At 40.7% G+C, this 26084-nt stretch overlaps 2 protein-coding genes across 5 annotated transcripts; one reads left to right on the top strand and one right to left on the bottom strand.

Moving 5' to 3' along the window:
• Positions 1-1096: 1096 nt before the first annotated feature.
• IRAK1BP1 (interleukin 1 receptor associated kinase 1 binding protein 1) lies at positions 1097-13320 on the top strand (the record flags this gene model as incomplete). The annotated part of the gene is made up of 4 exons (XM_083857638.1): positions 1097-1360; positions 7841-7906; positions 11742-11872; positions 12870-13320. 4 exons carry the CDS (start codon positions 1097-1099, stop codon positions 13138-13140), a joined length of 732 nt encoding a protein of 243 aa, XP_083713764.1. The 3' UTR covers positions 13141-13320.
• Positions 13321-13494: 174 nt separating this feature from the next.
• LOC310906986 (uncharacterized protein) lies at positions 13495-23133 on the bottom strand. 4 transcript variants are annotated; one of them, XR_014589510.1, is made up of 5 exons: positions 21137-21949; positions 19841-19930; positions 18342-18412; positions 15561-15671; positions 13498-13697 (listed from the first exon to the last, which is right to left on the bottom strand). XR_014589510.1 is itself a non-coding variant. In XM_083856755.1 (4 exons), exons 2-4 carry the CDS (start codon positions 18399-18401, stop codon positions 13602-13604), a joined length of 267 nt encoding a protein of 88 aa, XP_083712881.1. In that variant the 5' UTR covers positions 18402-18413; positions 23086-23133; the 3' UTR covers positions 13495-13601. The 4 variants fall into 4 exon arrangements, 3 of the variants coding, with proteins under 3 accessions (XP_083712881.1, XP_083712880.1, XP_083712879.1); XM_083856755.1 differs by lacking the exons at positions 19841-19930; positions 21137-21949 and adding an exon at positions 23086-23133 and having other exon boundaries at positions 13495-13697; positions 18342-18413; XM_083856754.1 differs by having other exon boundaries at positions 13495-13697; positions 19841-21949.
• Between the last annotated feature and the right edge of the window lie 2951 nt (positions 23134-26084).

Below are 26084 nucleotides of genomic sequence, written 5' to 3'. Positions count from 1 at the left end.
AGTGAAACATCAAAACCTGCATCTGGGGAGGAACAACGCTGCGCACCAGTGCACACTAGAGCTTCACTGGCTGGAAAGCAGAAATGGACACCAGGTGGATCATGGACCCCCATGGCAAAATAGGCCAGTGGCATCCTGGGCTGGAGTAGGGGAAGCATTTCAGCAAGTCAGGAGAGACGATCCTTCTCCTTTGCTCAGCACTGGTGAGGCACACCTGGAGTGTTTTATGGATTCCCCAACAGAAGGAAGATACGGACATACCGAAAAAAGTGCAACAAAAAGCCATGAATGTGATGAAGGGACTGGAGCATCTCTTAGGAGGAAGGGCTGACAGAGCTGAACTACAGCCTAGAGAAAGATCAGGGAGATCTTATCAGTCTCCACATAGATGTCTGATGGATGGAAGACAAGGAAACCAGACTGCCTTCAGTGTTGCCCTGGGGACACAGATTAAAACACATGACACTCCAGGTGAACATAAAACCCCTAAATTTTTACTCCGAGTATGGCCAAACGCTGACTTGGGTTGCTCAGAGAGGTTCTGGAATCTCCATCGTTTGAAATAATAAAAATTCAACTGGACATGGACCTAGGCAAACTTCTCTGGGTGATCCTGCCTGGGCCAGGGCATGAACCTTGTCCTCCTGTCCTGTGCTCGGTCACGTCCAGGCCTGGGCGCCACCTCGGGCTCTGCTGTGGCAGCGGCCCCTCGGGAACCCCTGAGGGACTGCCCAGACAGCCAGCGACAGGATAGGAGCACATAGTCACAAACTGCACCAGGGAGGTTCAAGTTGGACATTAGGAAGAATTTCTTCACGGAAAGGCTGACTCTAAATCAGAAGGGAGTGTCCAGGACGACGGGGGAATCATCATCTGGGGACGTGTTTTAGGAAAGGCTGGATATGTTACTCTGTGCCATGGTGGTGCCCGGCCATAGGCTGCACTCGATGATCCCAGAGCTCTTTTCCGACCCCGAGGCCCCCGTGCCGCTGCGGAGCCCGGCGGGGGCGGGCGGGCGCTGAGGCGGCGCCCCGGGGTTGCCATGGTGCCGCCAGGGGCCGCCGTGGCCCGGCCGTGGGGCCGCCGTAGCCCGGCCATGGCGCCGCCCCTCTCCCGCGTCTTCGCCGAGCTCGACCCGGCCCCGGCCCCGGCCCCGGTCCCGGAGGGGCGCGTCGGGCCCCCGGCGCTGTCCGAGCGGGAGGTGCATGTCAGCGGCAGCGCGGAGCTGAGCGCCCGCCCGGACCGGGCGCGGGTGTCGCTGCGGCTCAGCAGCCGCAAGGAGGCGGCGGCGGCGGCGCGGAGCAGCGTGTCCCGGCGGCTGCAGTACATCGCCCACATCGCCCGCCAGCGCGGCGTCCCGGTGAGGCGCCGGGGCGGGCCCCGGGAGAAGGCGAGGGGGGCAGCGGGCTGAGCAGTTCCCGCTTCCCGAGGCAGGTCCCGGTCCCGCTGGGCGGCCGGCGGGGTGCGGTGCCGGCCCGGCCCGCAGGAAAGGCGCCTGCGGAGGGCCTGGGTGCCGGCGGGGAGCGGGGCAGCGGCGGGCTTGGAGCTCTCGGTCCTCCGCCTCGGGAACCGCGGGGACGCCGCTGGGAAAGCCCGCCCGTATTTGGAAGGCTGCAGCAATGCCGGCTCCAGCGGAAAAGGGGGAATGCCGCTGCCCGGGCTTTCCAACAGGTTGCTTGTTGAGCATGTGAGAGACATCCTGCCTCGACCCCCCCGGTGGTGGAATCGCCGGCCCTGGGGGCGTTCAGGAAAGGCTGGAGGTGGCTCTCAGTGCCGCGGCCTAGTTGACATGGTGGTGTTTGGTCAAAGGTTGCACTCTGTGATATCAGAGGTCTTTTCCAACCTAATCCCGTGATTTGTTCATGTAATACAGCATTCGCCCGTGTGCGCGAGTGAAGCTGATAAAGTTGTACACAGCAGCATAACCTGTACCTCTGTGTGCCAGAATAACCGTGTGATTACCAGACCTTAGCAGCAAACACATACAGAGCTCTTTTCCTCTCTCTCTTTTTTTGTTTTACTTAAGCGAAGAGGTTTTGAAAAACATGGGATATGATCAAGATAGCTGAAGTGATAGAAGCCACTTATAGACCCAAAAAGTTCCTTTACTACAGTGAGTTTTTTAGCCTCTGGAAGTAATTTCGCAACTATGAAAAAAATCATAGTCTTGCCTTTAAAGTTTTGTCCAAAGAGTAAATGCTCCATAAGGGTGATATTTGCCCTAACAATTGTGCTAATGATGTCTTTGGATTTCACAAAAGAGTTTTGGACAGTGTTCCACACATAGAGTTCTTAAAAACAGGGGAAAAAAAGCTGGTCTTTTATGGAACAAGCAATTTAGAAACAAGTTTTCGAAAGTTACTTCTTACTGAAGTTCTCTAGGAAGTTTGTGCCTTTTGGGTGTATTCACAGATAAGCTAGGGAATAAGGGAGATGATAGAGTTTGCTATGAACGCCAGATTATTCAGTGGAGTAAAAAAGAATTGCAGAAGGGTTTCCTGATGCTGCATGATGTTACAGTGCAAGCCAGAGTTAGCAAATGCAAAGTAAGAGAGTAAATTACTCGGCCTAAACAGTGATGTACCCACAGTGAAATTGCATGTCCACATTTCAGGTGCTGCATGCTTTTGAAGATAAATACTGGCTCCCCCTTTTCATTTCCCAAACAAAATAGGATTATCTGGGTATTTTTTTTAACTGTTATGCAGTCTCTGTAGCATCTATACAAATTGTTCAGGAATAAAGAAGGCAATAAAGAAGACCACTTAGCCCGGGAAAGCTCATATTGTAACTCTGGGACTAGATGGCAAGGGGGCACGGAGGCTGCTCTGGTATTGATCATGGCTAGGGGCATGTCTGTCACAGTAGGCAGCATTTGTCATGGGTTCCATTGCCATCAGGATGACTCCTGCAGCCTAAACTGGTGCATTTTTATAAGGGACTACAGGTTAAATGCCTTCAGTTTCTATTAAGTGAGTTAGCAGGAGTTAAAATTTTAAGAGGAATGGGAGAAGACAAAGCAATTCAGTGTGCATTTGTTCTTATTAGTAGAGAAAATGTTAAGCTTTGTACCCACCACCATGGTAAGCTATCAGATTATGGGGCATTTTTGTCCTGACTGTAATTAAATAGGCCTTCAGAGCATGGCTAGATTAGAAAAGATAGTTGCAGATATTTACCCTACACTGAATCTGAACAGCTGACTTCCAGTTTTGACTTGAGACTGATTGAACTGGGGATAGCATGGAGCATCCAACCCATGGTGGCTGGCACACAACAGGAGTAGGCAGGTTGTTAAATAGGTAAATGTGCTTTAGAGGGGCTGTGTGCACCACTCCAGGCTAGAAAAAATGATTGCAAACTGAAGTAGGACTTGGACAAACAAATGGTTTTATTTGGGTTTATAACAGTCAGGTTCAGAAATGTAATGTGAGCAGGCAAGCAGGGTGGAGAGTGGGCTGTTTTCACAATGTGAGAGCATTCAGTGTCCTATTATAGTTACGATAATTTCACAGTAATCTTTTTCTGTTTCAGAGATGCTGTGTGTTGGAGAATGGAAATGTTCTTTCCACTTAGTTGAGAGACTGTGAAATGCTGCTTGAGTTGTGGGTTTCTCAGTGTTAGCAAAGTGTTAGCTCTAGGGAACTCTAAGAAAAACAACATGAAGTTATTTTTTTTTCAGAGTAGTTCCCCACGGTATAATTTTTAGTGCTTTGTTCCATCCAGTTTTAAATCACTCTACTGCTGGAGCTTTTATTTGCCTTGCAGCTTTTCCACTAACAACTCTCACTGCTGGCAATTTGTTCTTAACTGCGTTTGCTAACTTCACTTGCAGCTAATACCATTCTAGACAACTGTAAAATTAATCACTCTTCACAATCTCCATATGGTTCTAGTTGTTGCAAGCTTATCTAAGGTCTTCCTAGAAATCATATAACTATGCTATATATTTATTTTTAATTAATCCACAGGACAGTTTCCTTAACCCTTATTGTTGCTATAGTAGGAAGTCAGTGAGATCAGAAGTGCATAACCTTTGCAGCAGCAGCAGGAGCTGCATTAGCAGCTTGTCAGGATGCCTGGGGGCAGCACCTGATTTCCATATACATTTACACAGGATTTTAATCAGAAATAGATGCACATAGTGGCATTTATTTATAGAGTGCTGTAAGTATATGCAGCACTTCAGAGCACAGAATGTGGTTTCCCCATTGATTTTACTTTCCCTGCAGCCTTCAAAGCAATCTCCCTTAATCAGCCCAGCTGCTCAAAAGTAACATTTTCTTCTCTTTCTCTAGGAGCAAACAGATTTTATATTTGCTACCTATGATTTATTTGGGGAGTGTTGTGGAGAGGACACTTGTTTTCTTTAATGGCTATATCTAACAGTTGGCATTGGCACTTTGTTTAAAATAACAGTGATAATATTTCTTGTACCTATCAGAGTGTTATTGAACAAAACAAACCATCTAGCAAACTGTATCTGGTAGGCTCTGGGTTAGAGATTGTCTGAACTGGGATACCTCCCTTGGATTTGTGCAATATTCTCCATATTTCAAAACTTATTCAGGAGTCACAGTTGTCAATGCAAATCCATACAATCAGTTAAAAAAGGTTTTAAAGTTTGCTCAGTTGCAAAATCTTCCAATGTCAGTATATCCTTGAATGAAGATAAAAACCTGTGTAAGGCATCACCTTTTTTATATTACCACATATTTAAAGAAATACCTCCAGAGTACCCTGCATTTGCTGAGTACAAATCTGCTTTTTGTCTTTCTTGTAATGACTCTTACATATACTTGTTATTTCTTCATTAAGCAGCAGAAACTTTCTCACCATAGGTTTTTGGGTTATCATTCTGTCATCTCATGCGAAACAGACAAGATGGAGTGAGGGGATGAGAGGCTGGAGCACAGCTACCCAATCCCAGAAGGTGCTCACCATCCTTAACTATCTGGAAACACTGTGAATGACTGTCAGGAGACAGGAGCATACATCAAGGCTCTCATTAACCATTTCCATAGTGCCAAGAACAAAAAATGCCATGATCAGATGGAAGAAGCTAAATCTTTTGATTGTTGAGATATCTTTATTTTTCATAATGTAAACTTACACTGGATATATCAGTCCAAATGTACAAATAGATTTTAAGAGACATTTCAAGTGTCTCCAGATATTTTTTATTTACAGTTACACATATCAGCATACATTACCCAACAGGCATTAGTGTACATTCCAAACTATAAACACTTTCCCTTGTTCAGGCTTGACTTGTGTGTCATAAAAAAGTCTCATAGTTTTGCTAAGTCATTAGCTGGGAGCAGAACACATAATTTTATATGCATATGGGCTGTTCTCTTAGTGTATTGTTGCATATTTGTCTCCTTGAAGTGTGCTTTTGCTAACTTACCCGTTTATTTTTTTCCCTATTCTCGTCTGAGGAAAAGAGCAGTCATTCCTATAAACAGCCAGTGTCATGAGGGTGGACACAATGGTACTGTGACAAAGACATTTTTCAGAAGGGTTGTGTTCAGTTGAAAAGAGTAAAATATAAAGCAAAACATATTTCTAGACTTGAGATGCTCAATGGGATATTGACTATCTTTTGCATCTTTGTATATTTTGGAGTGCCTGCAGCAGTGATATGATGCCTCGTGAAAAATAGGCTTTATAAGCAGTATTCAAGTGTGATTCTGTTAACAGCTGTTCAGTGGCTTCTGGGGTGCTTGAGATACCAGTATTGTTATATCTGTTTAATTTTTTTTTCTGTGATTCTTGGCCCACAGATTTAGAAAATGGAGAAAGTTATTCCAGATGTCCAGAACACCTGAAGTGCAGCTTTCCCTAAGTCACAGTGAAAAGTATTTCTTCTGTGGCTAGTGCAATCAAATGGATATTTCCTCAGCCAAAATATGAATAGTAGACATAACAGTAGGGAAGGAAAATTCTTGCTTTTGAAGTAGTCTCAGTCTTGATTCCAATTTAAAGTTCTGTTGTCTCCTACCTGTCTTTTCCCTATCTTTGTGGGAACATAGTCACAAACAGAAGGGAACTATATAACGGAAAATCTATCACAGAAGGCCACCTTGTTCTGACTTCAGCAATTATTCTGTCCATTTATCTTCAGTAGCACATGCAGCTACTGTCAAATTTGGTGGGATCAAAATTAGCTGTGAAGGAAATTTTGTAGTACATGGTGCAAAATGATCCTTCACTCCATAATATCGATCTTGCCATAGCACTTGGTGCCACAGGATGGCAGTGTCCTTAAATACACAGGAACGTTGGGAGGGCACAGCCAGATTCCGAGGCTTGGGTCTCCTCAACAGGAAAGAGAACCTGTTTTTAAAAAGGATTAAGGAGAGGGGACAGGGGAAAACAAATGCATTTTTTCTATGTTTACAGTTGTGTTACAGCACAGCTATTTCTGTAAGATAGGAATTGTAGAAGTTGGTGTTTGCTGTGTGGTAATGTCTGTAAGATATGTGAAACCTCTGGGGAAAAACTCTTTATTGACAACTGTAATTGGATTCTATCATAAATAGTAACATTTGCCCCATTTTGTAAATTGAATGAGCTGTGGGTGCTAGACTGTCTTGATCTCTCTTTAGCAAACCCCAGCCAGCCACATAAAAGAAAAAATACAGCTTTTGTAGACTACTGGCACTTACTAATCCTTGTTCTTACTAGAAGAGGTTTTCTGAAAATGTCTAAAATACAGGATTGTTGTTTTTGAATTTGTGCACTACCAATCAATCGTGATACAAATTTTTAAATTGCAGTTTTTTGTAGATTGCTATGCAATGATAATAAAACCATATAATATCTCTAAAGGAAAATGCTTCTCATAGTTAATGTCATTTGCATAAACTTATGCATGCATGCATGCTGCATCATAAACTTGAAGACTTGAGTGTCTGTAGGAAATATTCTGACACAAAGCAATTTTTGAAATGTGTCAACATTGAAGGCAAATATTTCCTATGCAAAATAATTTAGTAAATAAAACTTCTTTAGTAACTGGAAGGGCTGGGTATCTGCTTTACTACAGTTCATGAGTGTTATCTGCAAAGCTGCAATTAAACTATAGGCTGTGCTGTTTTTGCTATGTTGGAGTAATTTCACAATAAATTGTTTGTTCAAACTGTTTACTGCAGAAGGATGTGGGTGAAAGATACCTGACTGTTCGACCAGTGGCAAGCTGGTCAAATATTCACATGTAACCGCAGTTGTTCTGTATCTTCCTGAGTTCAGTATCTTATTTATATGTCCTACAGGATTTGCTAGGGCTCAGTGCAGCCATTATGTTGACCAGTGTAGCTGCTGTTGATGCCAAGGTATCACTGGTGGAAGAGCCTTTTTCAAGGGTTACCATTATACCAGAATAATAGCTGTGAGCTCTTTGTTCATATGACCTTGCTACAAGCTGCTGCTGCTGCAAAAATATCTTAAAATAGGGCCCTAAAAAGCACTTCTCACATACTAACTTTCTAAAAGCAATTGAAGCTTCTAGATTTCTTGTATTAGATGAATTTACAGTTGCACACTAATGCACACAGCTTCTACCTAGCAGCCACTTTTATGACCTAATTGTTCTCTTCAAGGGAAGAGCACCAAAATCATATTATAGAGTGACTATATAATTGACTTAGAATAATGCAAGAAGTCTTTAATATCCAGCTAGTTTCTAACCAAAGATATTTGCATGGAAAATTCAAAATTTCTGTTGGAAAGTCATAAGTAATATGCCAAAACAATTCAGCTTTTATAGGGCACCATGTACGTACAGCAGATGCTTAATTTCTGTCTTTTAAGGTTCTATTCCTCTACTTTGTTTTAGGAAGAAAATATGACTGTAACAGAAGATTTTAGTAGAGTAGAAAATACTTACCAGATGGAAGCAGAGGTATGTATTCAACCTAATAAAAAATAAAAATAAAATAAAATGATAAGAAGTGTGTCAAGAACCTATAAAAATTTGCAGACTATCTTTTCTCAGACCAAGGAGCATAGCAGCAGCATAGTCCAAAAAAAACTATTTAAGAACTGCAGTTTATAGCAGAGTTCAGCTGTACTCTTCTGTTGTGTGCAGACCTTGTTTTCTTCTCAGATGAATGTGTGCTTTTTAAATGTTATTTGATGCTACAGACCGGCATATTTGGTTCTGGGGCAGTGTGAGCAAACCAACAATTCTGAACTCTCCTTCACCCATAGCCCTTCCTGCCCTCTGCTTCTTGCAAGGAGTTGGTGAGTTCAGAAAGCTGCCCCAGTTAATAACCTTTTTTTTTCCTCAGCTCAGATTCCTTTTTTTCATTATTTTAGCTCCTTGAACTGGGAGCAAATGCAAGATCTGCTTAGACCACAGTTGCACAGCACCTGGATTTTGGTCTGTTCTATACAGCTCTGCCATCAGCTTGCTCTAAGTAAAGTAAAGCTAATTGTTTCCTGGGTAATTGGCTCAGAATTTTGTAGGTAAAAAGTGCTCTGTGAAATGCAGATATTATGGGAATAATCCTATTTACCTCAGTATCTACTAAAGGAAGTATGTATTTGCACATTCATGCCGTAGTAGGAAATAAAAGCTGTGCTTGAAACATTCACTGAGGGAGATTATGTGTGTTCAGCTAATGTGTTTTTTTAGACCATAAAACTTTAATCACTACCCAGCAAGTTTAGAGATTCTTACAAAGTAAACCTGGAAGCCTGCAATAAAATGATAGCTGTTTTATAGAGCTGTGGTTTACAGCCCTCTTAAGCAGGTTCAGCCTCCTTAGTTTGCTTGCTTTAAGGCATATTCTCATCTAAATAACACTAATAAATACAGAAATTATTGAGAATTTGGAGAACAAAATTTGGATTTTAAAATGAGTCTTAAGATACTTAAATGGTGTGCATCAAGTGTCATGTTCTGAATGACTTCAGCTTCCTCATGGAGACACCTACTACCTTGAGAGCTTAAATCACCATGTTTTTTAGATGACCTGTACTTAAAAATTAAACTCTAATAAAACACTACCATTAATTATTATATGAACTCTTGTTTAAGCTACAGACAAGCTTAGGCCCACAACTTCAGTCTTGAGTGGTAACTTAACCAATTATCTGTCTTCTGCTGTTGGTTTTTATCCAGTAAGGATTATATGTGGAAAGCTAATTGCTTGGATTTAGTGTTGATTTGTGAGCAGCTTGGAGCAGCTGTAATTGCTGTTGCAGAGTTGTGTGGTTGCCTGGGACCCAGGGGTTGGAACTGGAAGAATGTGGCCACAGTGCTGCTGTTTTGGCTGCCCTGCATGCTGAGGTAGCACTGTGGCCACTCTTAATGCAGAGATTAGGCCCTCCTTGCTTCTCCCTTTATGTATGTCCTTGTTTCATTAGTGCAGCTTCATAAACCAGTGAAGTTCCATTGACCAGCATGTTTGCCTGCTTTAGCAATATAAATGAATTTAAAACTCATTTCCACTCACTTCTCTGTTCAAGAGTTTGCCATTATATCTGTGTTATGTGTAAAGTCTTAGAAGTCCTGTGTTACTTCATTCTATAAACTCTTTACGATTTGTCTCCTGTAAAGAATTTTTAGAAGACTGAAAAATTCCCAGGCAAATAGCTATTTAAAAGTATAATGAAGAATTCAAGATATTCTTTCAACTGTAAGGAGATAATTTTAATTCATGCTGTAACAAAGGAAAATACGCAAAAGAATGAAGTTGTGTGTAAGATCACAAAGCTCTATAATATCTTTATCATAATAGTTCATTTATTGCATGACATTCTCATGGGAGGAAGATTATGTTGGTTTTGTGCCTTTCTTAATACAGTTGCCTCCTTATAAACCGTAACTTCTTGTCACTTACAGCCTTATCCAAACCTTGGAATGTCTCTAATAGTTTTGCATAGCCTCACCTTACTTTTCTACACTTTTAACCTTAATAACTGATGAAGTTAAAACATTTCTTTGCATTTTAATGTTCAAGTATTCTCTGTAATTGTAAGTAGAATTTATTAGATGTAGCTCTAAATGAAAATTGTGATATTTTTAGGAGGAGGAACAGCAAAAATCAGCTATTGCTCAGTTGTTTTCTGCCCTTGAGGGTACCTGATCAAGTGCTTCTTTTTAACAGTGAAGTTCCTGAGTGCCTGGAAATGCCCCAGTCTGAGCAATTTATCTCCTGCTTAAGACCCATAGTTCTTTTGTTTCCATCCCCTAGAAGCAATAAATCTTATAAATGCTGATTGCAATCTGGAAAACACTGTGGCAGTCCTCATGGTGAGACTTTCCACAAAATATAGCTATGACATTTTTCTGGCAAAACGTCACAGGGGGATGTATGCTTTTTATATGTATGACAAGAACTCCCACTTAAAAAACTGTAAGTGTAGCCTCATCTTTAGTCTCTGTTCAGTTGACACTGCACCTTTCAGAGCCACTGAACCAGTGCAAAAGAAACAAACCAGGATAAAATTCAGGTACTACACCAAAAGGCTATCAAGGGTAACAAGATGGGAGCATTAATTACTTTGTGATTATTGTCAATAACTACTTTTTACCTTACTCTTCATAAGAGAGACCCACTGAGAGACTCAGCTTCCTTGAATTATCTCATTCTCCACAAGATAAATCTCTGGTATGCACACAGGAAGCTGCTGCAGTGCAGCTGACATGCTGTAACTTGGATTTCTGTGTCATATCCCTGCACTGGGGTAGAGTGATGCATAGACTGCAGCAGCCACGGGGGCAAGTGTATGTCACAGGTGTTGGCAGTAGAATTTTCTTTACTGCAGGTTTTTTCTTCCACTCCTGAGGAAGCTGTATTAGTATGCAAAAAGAAGGGAGTCAGGGATAAGAGAGAAAGTGAACCTGACTCATGATGATAGCACTGTACTGGAAGTGAAGATGAGGTTTTAGTTTTTCTAAAAAAGGAGTTAGGGATTCGGGATTTCTGATTCCTTAATGCTCTATCAGTTCAGTGTCATTTCTTCGGTCCTGGCAGCTGTGCTTTGCCACAGAGAAGAGCTGCCTGCTGCCTGGCTAGACTTTCCACCAGGAAAACTGTTGGGCTCTGGATCCAGTGCTGATAGTGATTCCTGCTTCACAGCATTTGGGAAAGACCTGAATTCCTAATGCATCTTCATTTAATGATTCTTAAAGCCAGAGACAGCTAGGTATTTAAATTGTTTTTAACCCAAGTCTGAAGTTCCCAGTTTCCCCATGGCATTGCTGTGAATCTGTTCAGACAACAAAGGATTTGGAGCCCACTGCAAGCTGAGTTAGGCTTGACTTAGCTTAATCTCATAGCTGAGGTTACTTTAACCTAATGCTTGGAATTCAAATGTAGTTTTCCTTCATGCACAATGTTTTCCACATCATTTTGCATGAGCTTCTGCATAATTAACATCTAGCAATCTAAGAAGGGACAAACCAGGATGCATCTGGTCATGTGCACCAAGGAGCATGTTCATTCTTCAGATTGTCTGCATACCAAGAATGCCGCATTTCCTCAGAAAGGGATTTCTTAGTCCTCAGTTTTAAACCATTTAATGAACTTCTTTCTGTTGCAAACCTAATGCTTGTCTCTAGGGCTATATAGAAGTCTTATAAGTGCATAAATGTAGGAGTTGTATACAGGACTAGTATATTTAGTTACCTTATAGATGTCTGGCCTTCTACTGATTTAAATAACAGGGTTGAGTCATAGTAGAAAATGAAAATATTACTCATGTGCTGTCTGTTCGCTCACTCCCAGGTCTGTATCATATTCAGTGATTTTGGAAAAATGCAGGATGTTTGCAATCTACTCACTGAAAAGTTAGGAACCTCTGTTACCATCAGTCCACCTCATTTCTACCATACACCAGAAGCCATAGACACCCTTCGGTAAGTTCTCTCACACACCAAAAATCTTACAGCCTCAGTTAATATGAATACATAATTTATGTTGTTTGCAATGGGAGCAAGTAGTTTCTTCACACCTATTAATATTTATGTTAGAGATTGCAGTATTTAAGTATAACTTATAAAGTAATGCTGTTCAGTGTAGAAGATAGAATTTGTTCTTGTCCCTGTACAAAAGCAGCATGTAATAAAAATTATTTTCCCACTGATTTCCACTGGAGTATTACCTGCTCTGAATCTTAGGTCAACAGAATTTGGCTTTGATTACATCATCATGTGTAGATTTCATTTGTATTTATTCATGAGGGTGCACATGCGTTATCAGGCGTTGATAATTTTAAGTACCCTTGCCAATTCCATTACTGTTAGCTGCTGACATGATCTGGAAAGAACCATGTGTGGCACTTCTTCAGCATCAAAACATGCTGCCCTGAAGCTCACAATCTTGAGCTGTTAAAAGAATTGACTATTCACAGTCCAGGCTTCTCCCACTAAGTGGGAGGGACAGAAGGAAGTTTAGTCTTGGTTGGGATTTTGCCTCTTTTCTTAAAAGAACTCCCTGGTCCAAGCAAGCTTAATTAGCTGCTGTTAAAGGCTCCAGAGATGCCAGAAGTGAATGTCAGAGGAGATCAGGAAATATGGCCAGTGAGGTTAAGCAGGTGCTGGTGTGCCTTGCAGCTGAGCCACTGAAATGCCTGGAGCAAGGGCTGAACTCTTGCTCTGCACAACTCAGCGTGGATGCCTGCATCACACAGATGTTAGAAATGCTTGATCTCATCAGAACTAGTGAAGGTGCTGACATTTCCTCCACACACTCTCCCCTCAACACCCAAGCTGTGGCCCAGAAGCTGGGGAAAGGTCATGGGCCTTAGCATCTCTGCAGTTAGAAAACTCACAATGTTGAAAAAAAGAGCTTGGCAGGAACACTGGTAGGTCACTTGGACCTGCTGGTTATTGTGCTGCTGCTTCTGCCTCTCAGCCGTCAAGTGTGTGTCACCGCCGTTGGGAACACGCGCCGGAAAGCCCAGGAAGTCTGTCGACTCTTTGGCCAGGCATTGGGAAAGCCTTTACTGATAAAAGAAGAAGAAACTAAAGAGTGGGGAGGCCACATGGACACTCACCTGTCACACTCTGCTGATTCACAGACTCTGCAGGAAAGAATTGAGAATGCTACTGCTCATGCTTCTTGTAGAGTGTTTACTGTGTTTGAGATAAAGGGAAAAGAAAACAGGAGAAACAAGTTGCTCTAGAAACCTTCAAATCCTATACATTTCTTAATAAAAAATGTATACTTTCTTGTGCTTTTTGATGTTTTTTTACTTCATTTTTATGGTAAGTCTATCTGCTAAAATTAAGGTCACAGTTAATTCTGAAAATACACTTCACAGCTGCTTATTTTTGTTCTTTGGCTCCTGTAAAACAGCAAGATATTTATGGGCCAAACGTTTGGCACTCCTGACTGAAACTCTGCTACATTTACACCTTTCCTCCAAAACTCTAAGGAAATTAATCCCCAATGCTGAGTCATGGCAAACTGAACATGCAGTGTGTTTGCTTCTGACAAAATTGAGTGTTCAACATAAAACCTACTTTGGAATGTTTTATTTCATCATAGGAGAAAATACACATTTTATCATGGATTCTGTTTGCTCAAGTTTTAAAAGGACATCTTTTGTCAGGATGTACATTACATGTACAGACACGGAAGTCCTCAGTCATGAGGGTAGAGTTTTTTCAACCATGGCTGCATAATGTATTTTGATCCATCATATCCATTGAAGTAGGTTTCCATATTAGGGTGATACACCTGAGAAAAAAATATTTCAAGTTGAAGAAGCATCAGAATTGGCAATAAATATAAACTGATAGTTAAAAGAATTATTGAAATTACTGCACTGTTTGAAACCTCCTGATGAGTTTTAATGTACATAGAGGTACTTTCAATGGAATTTTCTGTGTACCATAACCAAATTTCTGTCATCAGAATAGCAGCTCTCTCCAAGTAGTTTGCAAATGTTGAACAGATCTCATGAGATGTTACAAGCTAGATTTACACCAGCATCAGTGTTTAAAATCAGCACTGTTTCTTACTGAAGTAGTTTCCACTCATGTTGCTGTTAGAGGTATTTGGTATTTCTTTTAGCTGGATCAGTTACCTACTCCTATGCGGCAGCAGGAGCAGTAAAGAAGTGGTGAGGGAAATGGTGACAGGCCCAGGTGACAGCCTTAGGTCCAACATGAAGATGCAAACCTGCCAAGGACAATCCAAGCCTTGTCTTGATGCAGGAAACCCACAGTGAGTGGCTCAGAACTGTCAGCTCGGAAAGTATCCTGACAAGTCTCAACTCTTCAAGAAATTACTGTGCCTATATAGGCTGTACAAAAGGCTGAGTGAGGGCAATCCAACAGACCTTTTTGAACATGAGGCATGACTCACCATCTATTAATCTCATCTAGATAACTTTGAAATACCTGGTTTTGTGAGCTTGTTACCAACAGTTTCTCTAATAAATCTGTGTGGAGAATTAACCTGCTATGCAGGTGAATAAAGCAATTTGATACCTTAAAGCTAATTCTACAAGGCAAATATTTAAGATGAAGTATCTGTTTCTCCCCATGGAATATAAAGGAAACTGAAGGTAGCCAGCTAACTGGCATAGTGAAAGGTGCTTTTTTTATACAGTGTGGGGAGAATGTAGTTTTAAATATTTATGATAGTCATCTGGAACAGCATATTTTCTGCTCATAAATTTAGGCATGTTGGCACATTCTATATTACAATTGGTGGCTAAAACAGAATGGACTGAACTAAGGCTTCTCCCAAATAAATGAAGTGATCGTGTCACACACTGGGATTGAGAGGGGTCCTTTAAGTGCAGTGGCACAGTTTGGAGAGAGAGCACGGAGAGTCTTCAGGCCAGTCTGACTTAGACAATTCCTTTGGGAGGATTTTCCAAAAGGCACAGGATACCAATTTGAATCTGCTCTGTTTGACTAGACCAGGCATCTCCTGTTAGATGAATGCTTTCACCTACTTGCTGTTATTTTAAATACAGACCCTGCCACTATCCACAAAGAATGCATAAACAACACCATGGGGTCCCTTGCACAAAGCCATCTGTATGTGGCATGCCTGAAGGTTGTTTTCTGGATCACAGTCTCAGACTAGTTTAAAAATCCGGTGTGCCTTGCATAATCTCAGAATCAAAAGCTACTTCTACCCTGATAGGCAAAACAGAATTTTTGGCTCCCAAGGAGTTTTGCAGTTAAGAAAGGAGACATTCTTCAGTGTGGGCAGCAGCTGAGCAGGAGCTGTTCGAAAAGGATTTTCAGAGTAGAACTGAGAAACCAAGATACTTTGCTAGATCCCCAGAAATCACAAAACAAAAGTCTGCATCTGCAACAGCCTATACATAATGGAAATCAGGTTGCTCAAACACTTGGAAACCTCAGCAGTTGGGCACTTTAAAGTGGGTAGTATGTGAGTTTGGTAATTTTTCAGCTTCCAAAAACCCAGGCTTGAAAGTACAGCAATAACTTGTCTATCTGCTTTCTCTATTAGTTTTCACTAACTTTGCATCCCAGCTAGTATCTATTACACCAAAGGTCAGCCAACTTTTAAACATACAGGATAACAATCAAGTTGCAACTGAATAAAAATAAATACTACCTCTAATCCCCTAATAACAGTTATCTCTTCCTCAGGAACATAAGCTGTAGATTTGCAAAATTCATTTGCTTTGTTAATTAGAATTCGATAGTGAGGAGTATCTTTTAGATCCTGTAAAAATAGAAAGAAAATAAACAGCCTTAAAGAGAGATGACTAAAGATTACATATTATAATCCATTAACTTTCAGTGAGCTTACAGAACCTAAATCCATTTGAGATACATGTGTGTGTATATATATATGGATGTGCATATATATATATATGTATGTGCGAATATATGTATATATATATATACAGCCAGTTCATTTTTATGTTTTTACTAATGTCAGAATTAAATATACGGCAATCAGAACTGTAACACATGAAGTTCTTGGCATATCTGAAACTTTTTTTAAGAGTTAGAAGTTTAATTAACCTTTTTTTCCCCACAGACTTTGCAAGAAATGAGACTTGCAATATCCTTGTTTTTTGTACATAGTCCCCATGGCCATCTGCTACCAACCTTCTTCCTTCACAAATGACAACTGAACTCCAGAGAGGAAGATACAAGTTCAGAACATAATGCCACCTCCAACAGCCATGGTCTGATCCTGGAGAGAGCTAAGGCAACTTCTATGTGTATATAATATGAATCTTCCAACAAAGAAGTGCCTGTGAAAACAAATCCTGGGCCAGGGAATATGGGCTATGATATTTGCTGCTATCCATAAACTTTCCTGCCTAAAGGAATCAACACAAAAAGTGATGGATGAATACAGGTGGAGTTTATGAAGCAGTCAGTATTGATCAATGAACAGGCAGTGGCCTCTGCCTAGTAATTTTGTAAAGATCTGGAAGTCAGAGGAAGGCAAGGAAAAATTGGGCTGAAAACCTGGGCTGATGTTTTGAGGGATTTACAAGAACCAATCTTAGTAAGCCCCTGCCTAAAGTTCAGAACACACGGAAGGTACTTAAAAATAATCACTGTCTGCTGGGAAAATCTTGGGGGTTCAGCTGGTGATAACACTACTGAGAGGAAGGAGAAAAGAAAACAAAGATGCAGGTGTTTTAGAAGCCAAAGATGAGTGACAATTGGATAAAATTACATCAGGGAAAGAACCAAATGCACAAAATGGGTCTGAATGTCAGTTCTCGGCTGAACATGCATTTTCTGCTATAGGTGAAGATTTTCATGTTTTCCTCATTTTCAGTCCTCTGATTTAACGATCTGTGTCTTGCTGCCACTTGAGCAGCATATCAGTGGCATGCAGAGTGTGCAGCACTGCATTACCAGATTTAGCACTGTCAACAAAGATTTAGCATCTGATTTTCAAATACAAGGACTTAAGCAAGAGAAATTCAAAGGCTTTAAGAATTCTAACAAAAATGTGTTTTAAATAGATTTACACTCCAAGTAGCCAGATCATCAAAAACATTGCTTTCTCACTGAAACTGATTAAACACAGAGGATTTAAACACATTTCTTAGGTGCAGTGAAGATGCCACCAATTATGGATAACCAGATAAAGGACTTAACAGCATCTCAACTTTAGTGACACAGCAGGAGAAATCTATTTAGACATCATAGGTTGATACTGGTACTTTAAACAACACTGTGTATAAGAAGTGAGTAGTTTTAATTTGAGATACGTCACTACAGCCCTGACCAGTAAAGCTTAGCTTCTCAGTGGTGCAAAGGCCAACTGTACTGGGACCACAGTGCAGAAGCAGCAAAGGTACTACTCAGCTGCAGAGGTGATACAGAACTCTGGAGTATTTGCCACTAGGATAGCAGGAAGTTGGTCTGTAACAGTGTTTCTGAGGGTATTTTAACCTGAGTTATTCTGTGTATATATTAATAAAGCAAGAGTTTAGTACATTCAGACGTGTTCCACGGGAGAGTACCTGGGTTGTAGTTGTTCTTCCGGAGTGTTAGCTTTTACATCCCATCCTACAATGATTCCTGAGTAGCCAAATCTTCTGTGAATTATTACGTGTCCCACACAGAACTTAATATATTCAGGCTTTGGACTGTGAACGTGAGTTGATTCTAATTTAACAAAAAAAGAGACTTAGCAAGGATAAAAGTTTGATCAGTTATATTAAACATTTTAACAGAAATTATTCTGACTTCTATCTGAAGAGAACTGACAATTACATTGATAGAGTAAGAAGAACAGGTGCTTTGGTTTTTTTTCCCAGAATATTAATTAGTATATTTTACAAAGGAACATCCACTAAGAAAGAAAGACACTTTTCTATTTCTATGCATTTGATATTACATAGGGATCTTAACAGAGTTTTAGAAAGCATTAACATGTGTATGCATTGACAATTACTTAAGCCTTACATACAGTATTTTACAGTGCTTACATGTAACTTATTGTGACATTATTTTTTGCCAGTTTAGGTCAGAATTCTTCCATTCAGTCTGATTAGGGCTTTTTTCCTGTAACGAAGTGGTCAACTATTTATTTTTCCTTTTATGAAATTGATCTAAATCAGTTCATTTGAATCAAGTGAAAGCTGTACTGCTGTTCGGTACCTCAATACAAAATACATACACTGATATATTGTAAAATACATACACATAGTAACAACATACTGATAACTATTACACGGGGAAGAGGCCTTGGATTTTATATCTTCTGTTTTGTTTACTGAATAGTATCAATCATGTTTATAGAGATGAAAAAAGGAAAACAGTGAGCCATTTATAAATTAAGTATAGAAATCCACTATAGAAGCTTTATAGACAACATCATGAGTAAAATATGAAAGGATTACAAAAACTTCAATACCTGCAAAATAAGAATGGGGTCCTGCTTCACCGTAATCACTTTTAGTTTTGTTCTCTCCATTGTACGAATTCCTAAAATGTAAAATTAATAACATATAAACAAGTTCTTTAGGAGCTGAGTTTTAGTAATAATCAGAAGGTTAATTATCCTAAGCGGGATACTGCAAAGCCTTTAATACAGATGTCTCTACAATTTGAAGCCTGCATGAGTTTTTCATTAAAAACACTTCTAAGGAATACACAAGAAAAAGGAATTTGTTCCAATGGGGAAAAAAATACTATGAAACTAATTTCTTTGAATATGTTACTCTACAGTTTGGGTAACATTCTCCATCCATCCTAGCTGGCAAACGATTGGTGCCAAAGAACTACAGGTTGTCCTAGTCTCCTTCCTCTTTGATGGTGTCTTTCAGTCACTCCCTTCACCCTGCCTGGAAAAAAGTGAGAGCAGGTATCTATCCAAACAATGCTTTTTACAAAAGTTTTGGGTTAGCTCAGATGTGTAGAAAGATTTAAGGTGACAAATACCTCTTAGCAGAAAGCGGAATGGGCAAAATCTCAACATGTCCAACTGCTTTGTTAAAAACAGCAGCTAATATGGAAGGTCTCAAATGACATTATTTTTAGGATAATCAATTTCTTATAAAATATTCCGAAGACACAAACAGCTACAACTATATACAGATAATCAGCGGATCATTTAATCTTTGCAGGCTTTATCTTTAGATATGCATGGAGCTTTCCACAAAGTTGAAAAGCAATTTATGGTGAACCTAAGAGCAGTTTCTGATTCCATTCATAGACCATTCCCCTAGGTTTTGCTGGGAGCAAAATTAAGTCACGATCTTCCACAGTTCAGAAGACTTGACACCCTTGATTAGTGTACATGGATCAAGAATAAAGGACCTTTGAAGGTCCATACAAAGTAAAACCTTTGGAGTATTTCTACTGTACAAGAATTAAATCTCACAAATAAGCCCTTCAACAAACCAAAAGAAGTCCATGAACAGTCTTAAATTAAAATGGTGTGTATGTATAAATTGATATAATTTTACTTTTTCTAGAATTGTTACATGGCCAATAACAAAATTTCCTTTCTTCTTAGCCCACAGATTTTCTGTCTGTGATTCCTAATTTAGATTTTCTTGAACTACAATATAGAGCATAAGATGTCCTCCAATGCTTTAGCATCTGACCCTACAAACATGTAATTGCTTACAGTCATTAATTTGGCTAATTGTTCCGCCTTCAAAGTCAGATAAATTTCAAGGATAACATACAGGATTACTGTCATGGGTTACGTTTTGTTTTGCATGGAGTTCAGTTTTGATATTTGTGTAGAATATAAGCACAAGGTTTTCTTAAAACTGGTAGAAAGTTCCAGATCAAGAAGCAAATCAGAGAGACTTCCTCTTTCTCATTTATTTCCCCCACAACACGCCTTCCTGCTCAGAACAGACCATGTCTGAAATCTCTTATGTGCAGATGGTTACACCCTACCTTGTCTTTGAAACCCACAGCTTTAAATGATCTGCCCACACATCTGGACTCAAGTAAGATCTTGTTGAGATGCTCCAAGAGGCAATTATCCTTTAGAAGTAAAAATTACCATCATTAAAAAAAAAAAAAAAAAAATAAATAAAAAAAAAAATCTAATATTCTTATACAGATTTTTACTATTTAAACTTTGAAGTTTCACTTCTGTAGCAAAGAGGAAAAAAGGGTCAGTGACCATGAACAGTATCTCCTTAAGATTAATATCAACACTGCAAATGAATAGTCTTTCAATCATCACTTGTACCAGTAAACTGTATGTAAATTTTGGAAAATACCATTTTTCATTATAAGATTGCTTTCTTCTGGTACTCAGACCATAGGAATTGTTAAATTATATTCATATTGTGCAGCTTCAAATGTTATTTGAGAATAGCGAACATGAGATATTTTTTAAATGGTGTACATAATCAAAAGACTATTAGAAAAAGCCTACAGGTTTTTGCATAAATCTAAATAATAAGTGGTTGATTCATGCCATGAGGCCTGAAAATTATTTCACTCTGGGTCTTTATGCATAAGCCAAGCTTAGTTCTCTTTTCATCAGGACAATCTTTTGTTCTTCCTGCTTCATGTATTGGAGTTCCACAGATGAACCACAGAGCCAGCACATTGCACAGGCCACATTTACAACTGAGTCTCTCTTTGCATGGTTCATTTTCAAGATGCTAATGGACACCACTATCAGAAATTTGGATCTGATGTAGTAGTCTTCTCTTTTTATTTGGAGATATATGTGTGGGATTCTGTCAATATACAGCTTCTTAATTCATAAACAAAATGGCACTCCTTACTTAATTGTTATTGTCACTGCCTTAAGTAATTTACTGTGAGTGAATTTTGTTGGTTAAGAGTCTGTACTGAGTCATACTATGCAAGAAAATATAACAGTAAGTGTCAAAAGGTGATGGAAAATTAGAACTAATGTTACTTGATTTTCATATTTTGAAAGGGACATAACCTTTACTAATGTACACTGGAATGTCCCAAAAAGGAATGAGATTAAGGCACTCATGCATATTAATAAGATATTTTTGTGAAGAAAACAACAATTGCTATTTGAATTTTGAAACTAAATACCATCATATTAAGCCACAAAAATGCCCAAGTTATGATTTAAATGGTTTTGTATAAGAATATCCAATCCACCCACACTCCAGCTTTCCAGGACAAAGTGTCATTGGGGATGAGAAGAAGAACTCTCTTACAAATAAATGCAGTAGGGAAGGTGAGTCTTACAACCTTTCTGTTACTTGGATGCGCTCGGCAGGGTCCATTCTGTACCACCAAGATATGAAATACTGTGCAGGAAGAGCAAAAAGCAGCACAGAGATCTGCAGAGCTGTAGCTGCATTGATGTGAGACATTCCAACAGGAAGTTTGGTCACAGACACTTCACTGCTCCCTACTCTGAAAAAAGGAAGAGATTTTTAAAAAGAGACAAAATATGTAGCTGTGAGCTTTGCTACGTGTGTAGTAGTTAAAAAGTTTCCTTCAGTTTGCTTTGTTGGTCACAACATAGTGTGCAGTCTGTACTCAGGCATTTTAGTTACAGCTGGAGCAAACTTAATTTAGCCCACTTTAACTGCATTGAATTTGGTGGTACTCATAAAAGCTAATAGAAGACTAAAGTAGACTGCCTCACAAGACAAAGCAAAAACCTGCTTTTAAGATTTATACAGGCATCCTTTTTGTCTCTAAAAAAAAAAAAAAAAAAGGAACTGGGAATCTGTATGGTTGTCCAATTTGCAGTAAAAAGCTGCTGTCCATGAACCAAATTCATTGTGCTGCTTTGTCATCTGATTCAGTGCATTAAACAAGTCTGGCATACCAGATTGATGGCCTCAAAAATAATCTGTTTGGATTCAGTGATAAGTGCACATCTGACAGAACTAAGGAGTTTTTCTTTCAGATTGAAGGCACTTACAGCATTGTACCAGGTTGATAATGTGCCAATCTAGTCCCACTAGATTAGAAAAGGATTTGACATCACCTCTCACTCCCATAGGCACCTGAAACACCATACCAATGCATTCTCACGACTCTTTCCTCCTTCCCCAAACGATCAAGATATTCACCTTCACCTGAGGAGCACATTTAATGACTTTACATTTGTGAGGCTTTTTCAAATCAGAACTGAGACCTGCTGAAATTTGAGACGTGTCTTTTACACAGGTGTTCTCACAGTACCCAGGTTTACTGCAGATTCACCCACTCTGTTCTCCAGAAACAGCTGTTGCAGTTCTTCCTCTCTCCTGGAGTGGAATACTCAGCCCAGAAGCAGAAGCAATTCACTACATTTGTGTCCAACTTGCTTCTAGATCCTGCTGTCCTAATTTATGTAGTATGCAAAATAATTTGGGTTACTGTAATACACACATCACGTGTGCACATGGGAAGGTAGATTTATAAAAACTACCCAGCAAAGGTAGTCAAGATCACAAAACAATACCAAAGGAGGCTCAAAGAATATTGCAAGGAATATGGAAACATCCATATTCTGTGTGTGATGAAGCCTTACCACAAACTGCATTTTTCACTTCTGTCTCGTCTGCTTTAGAGCCACCAGCAAGGAAAAAACATCTAATCTCCTTTTAGACATTATCAGTACTTGTCCAGCCTTGTGTGTTGTGCGGGGAGGAAGAGTCACAGTTCAGCCAAAGAGCCGGGAGCACCCTGCGGGGCCGGAGGGCTGGACAGGACCCGGGGATCGCTGTCACAGCACTACACAACACTACACAGCCCGGCAGTGCAACTTCTGCCCCTGCACATCTTCCTCCTGTTTCTAAAATCGGCTTTTTGAGCAGCCGGATCCCCCAGACAGAAAGAATGCGGTCGCATATAGCGAGTTAGCCCGAATCAAAACATTTTTGTTCACGTTCAGGAGCAGCCGAGCACCCGCGAGAAGCGCGCTGTCCCTCCCAGGCGGGCTGGGGGCCGTGCCCTCCCCTGCCCGACAGCGCCCAAAGGGAGCCCGGAGAGGCTGGAGCCGGGCCGGGGGCTGTGCCCCGCTCTCGTCCTTCGCTCGCACAAAAAGCTCTCGGCGCAGGCGGAATCGCGATGTCTGAATCAGCAAACACCCGCGTGGAGTTTACACCCCGACAGTTTTAAAGAGATTAAAATAAAGAAATAAGTTCTAATTTGTTTCTGCAGAGTAACCGAAAGAAAGTAACGTTTTCATCTTCCTTAGCCAGGTATTTTTTTCTGTCGGTGTGGACAAGCGGCTTGAAGCGGCTATGGATAGTCTCGTGTGAATTTATACAAAGTGTGTGCTAACGCCGCCCTGTCAGCCGCCTCCTGCCGTGCCGCTCAGCCCGGTACTGCTGTTGGCACTTCAGAGAGCCCCTGGAGGGCCCCTGGGCAGCTGGATGCCGGCACAGCCGGGGCAGGAGCGTCCCCAGAGGGCTCCAGGGGCTGCCCCTGCAGGGGGTCAAACCCGGCCATCAGCCCCAGCACGGATTTCTTTGGTGTAAATTTAACAGCAACCAAATTTGCAGGAATGCCCAGTTGAAAACTCACATGAATACTAGCCTAGACTAGAAATACAAATTCAACCTAAGAAAAATAGTTTTTAAATCATAGAAGCATAGATGGTTTGAGTTGGAATGGACCTTTTCAAGGGCACCTAATCCCAAACCCCTCCCTGTAATAAGCAGAGACCTCCTCAGCCAGATGAGGTTGTTCAGAGCCTATTTACCTCACACAGCCCACCTCGAGGAGAAGAGACTCGTCGGGGCTGTGGTGGCTGTTTATGTCACACCAGCCCAGGCTGCAGTAAATACTGGGACCTCCTGGCTCCCTTGAGCAAAACCTCAGGGGCCCTGTAAACACCTGATCCTGCCTCAGGGAGGTGGAAGGTTTTAGAGTGACTCAAGGACCTTATTACTACCCAGACATTAAGACATTATCTTAATACAAAGTAAATCAAATTGCAAGATGAAGATGCTTCTTTTACAAAATAGATTACGCCCCTTGTGCTTGAGCAGAGAGTGCAAGAGCCAGAAAGAAACCAGCCCTATGTGCTCTGTCATCACTCAGAGATGGGCAAAGGGGCTAAAGCCAGAGAAAAATTACAACTTCATAAATTAGCGTGCAAGAAAAAATAAACAGTCCTGACGATAACACAATTTCAGATGATCTATCCTTTCTTAAGACAATGCTTATGTGAATTTTCTAGTAATTTTTTCCTAAATACTTTAACTACTGATTTCCCTTGTAAACTTTATTGATCAGAATTTAATATTAACACACATTTTACAGCCTCACTTTACATGCATTCAACAGCATGAAAGTTTTGAGTTCCAGATATTTAATCTTTCCCCATGTACTTGTGCATGCAGACTAATTGGTGTCAGTGAAGGACAACCACAGCACAGACTGCTCATATACCCAGCTCCTCATGTTGAGATTCTAGCTGGGTAAAAATAGGCAGTGTATTGAGAGGCAATCAATAACTAAAGACTTCTAAGTAGCTCTTTTTTTTCTTTTTTTTTTCCACAGAAATTTTTGACAGTATTCCATTTCTTAGTAGTTCATGGAAGCTTACTCCATATTCTTTAATAATTAAGAGAATTCAAGTTTTGAATAAGGTGCTCAAATTTCAAAAAAAATAACCCCACTAGATTTCTTTGCTACAGAATACAAATACAGTAGTTCTTTCTAATATTTTAATCATATTCTAACCAGGTTTGCATTTTAAGTTACTGTCTTTATTATTTTGAATATCGTTGTTCAAAGTCAGATTCAGAGATCTGAGACAAGATACATAATAACAGCTGAGGCTGCCTGGCTCTTGAATGCTAACATTGTTTGAAATCAGTACCTCTAGGAATAGGCCTCCACAGAAATTTGATGCTGAATGAATTGGTTACCTGCCTCTGCTCTTGCTTCCTCCTTCTTGTTTTGGTTTGTTGGGTTTTTTTGGCATTCATGTACCTAGCTAAAGTAAAATGAAAGGCCAACAGACCAAATTCAGGTAAAATCTTCCCATTTCAGAGACAAGAAAAGGTAGCATGAATGAAATTTGTATGGCTATTACCAGATTAGGAACATCATTCCCAAATTCTCTACCCTGCCCTCCCTTCAGTGCTCACACAGATTCCAGAGTATAAGAAAAGATTCATAAATTCTCACTGCAGCCCTGTCAAACAGTAAATTAAGCCTCTGGCAAAGACTTCTTAGCACAGTATTGCTCTGAGCTAGAAAAACAACCAGACATCTTGGGCTTTTGAGTTTCCTGTTAACAGTAGTAAAAGCCACAAAAATTATATTTTGCATTATAATTTGTTGTACAGTAAACTCAATTTTATGCTATTTAAATTCCAGTCACATTGTCCATTGCTTGCTGGTGCTTGCTTTATTTTCACATTTGCTTCAACTAGCAACATTGATTAATTTTTAAAGCCATTACACTTTGCTCATTTATCTTTGGGAAAAGTGACATTTTTTTGCAAAGCTCATATTGACTGTTAGAGCAGGAAAGAACACGGGCTTTGGCACAAAAACTCTTCACTTTGAAAGCAAAATGGCCAACTTCGACAATCAACATTTTCCTTCCTTTAATGAGCATTATGAGCCCTGCTGGTTAGAGAGGGGGCAGAGTGTAGTGGCATGGGTGTGACCAAGTTGTTATTCTGTACCACACACAGCATCACCTGGGGGTGGACTCAGCCGGAAAAGCCAGGCACCCTCACTGGAAGCTGGCCACTTCTGCCTCTCCTGCTCCAGCAGGAGGGTGACAGCAAAAGGCCTGTGGACTCCATCCTGGGATAATTCCGTGGGGCACCGTGCTGAGGCGAGGCTGTGGCGTGGCTCCCGTGCATGGCGCTGCAGGGACAGTGATCGGGGGCAGCAGGAACCCGGCATCCCAGCAGGACCATTCTCCCCTGCCCGGGGGTACAGGAGTGTTGCACGTGGCAGCACGACCCCTGTTCAAATAACCCATCTTCCAGGGGGGTTTGTCTACCACTGTTAATTGCTATTTTGGGCTGGGAAATAGCCATGGGAGCTCCCCCACCATACTGCCTTTGTTTCCCGACTACCATGTGGGCAGTGCACGGGAATGATCATCCTATTGCCTTTGTCTGGGGAAACCACACGGACTGACCCACAGGGAGTGTTCTTGTTCCTGCTGGTGAATACCTTTCTGTGGGTAAAACACCTTCACTATTTGTATTGTACTGTATGTGTC

Source organism: Zosterops lateralis, assembly GCF_965231275.1.
Source record: "Zosterops lateralis genome assembly, chromosome: 3".
In the NCBI taxonomy this organism is placed as follows: domain Eukaryota; kingdom Metazoa; phylum Chordata; class Aves; order Passeriformes; family Zosteropidae; genus Zosterops; species Zosterops lateralis.
The sequence above is the reverse complement of the archived record's forward strand: the minus strand, read 5'-3'. Positions and strand labels throughout refer to the sequence as shown.

What these genes read in the sequence shown, in the direction of transcription:
- LOC310906986 (XM_083856753.1), bottom strand. Translation starts at nt 21,261, where the DNA reads ATGTCTCACATCAATGCAGCTACAGCTCTGCAGATCTCTGTGCTGCTT. An exon ending in CGCATCCAAGTAACAGAAAG is followed by an intron (nt 19,931 to 21,136) that starts GTTGTAAGACTC and finishes TTACTTCTAAAG; the next exon opens with GATAATTGCCTCTTGGAGCA. An exon ending in CTGTGGGTTTCAAAGACAAG is followed by an intron (nt 18,413 to 19,840) that starts GTAGGGTGTAAC and finishes TTTACATTTTAG; the next exon opens with GAATTCGTACAATGGAGAGA.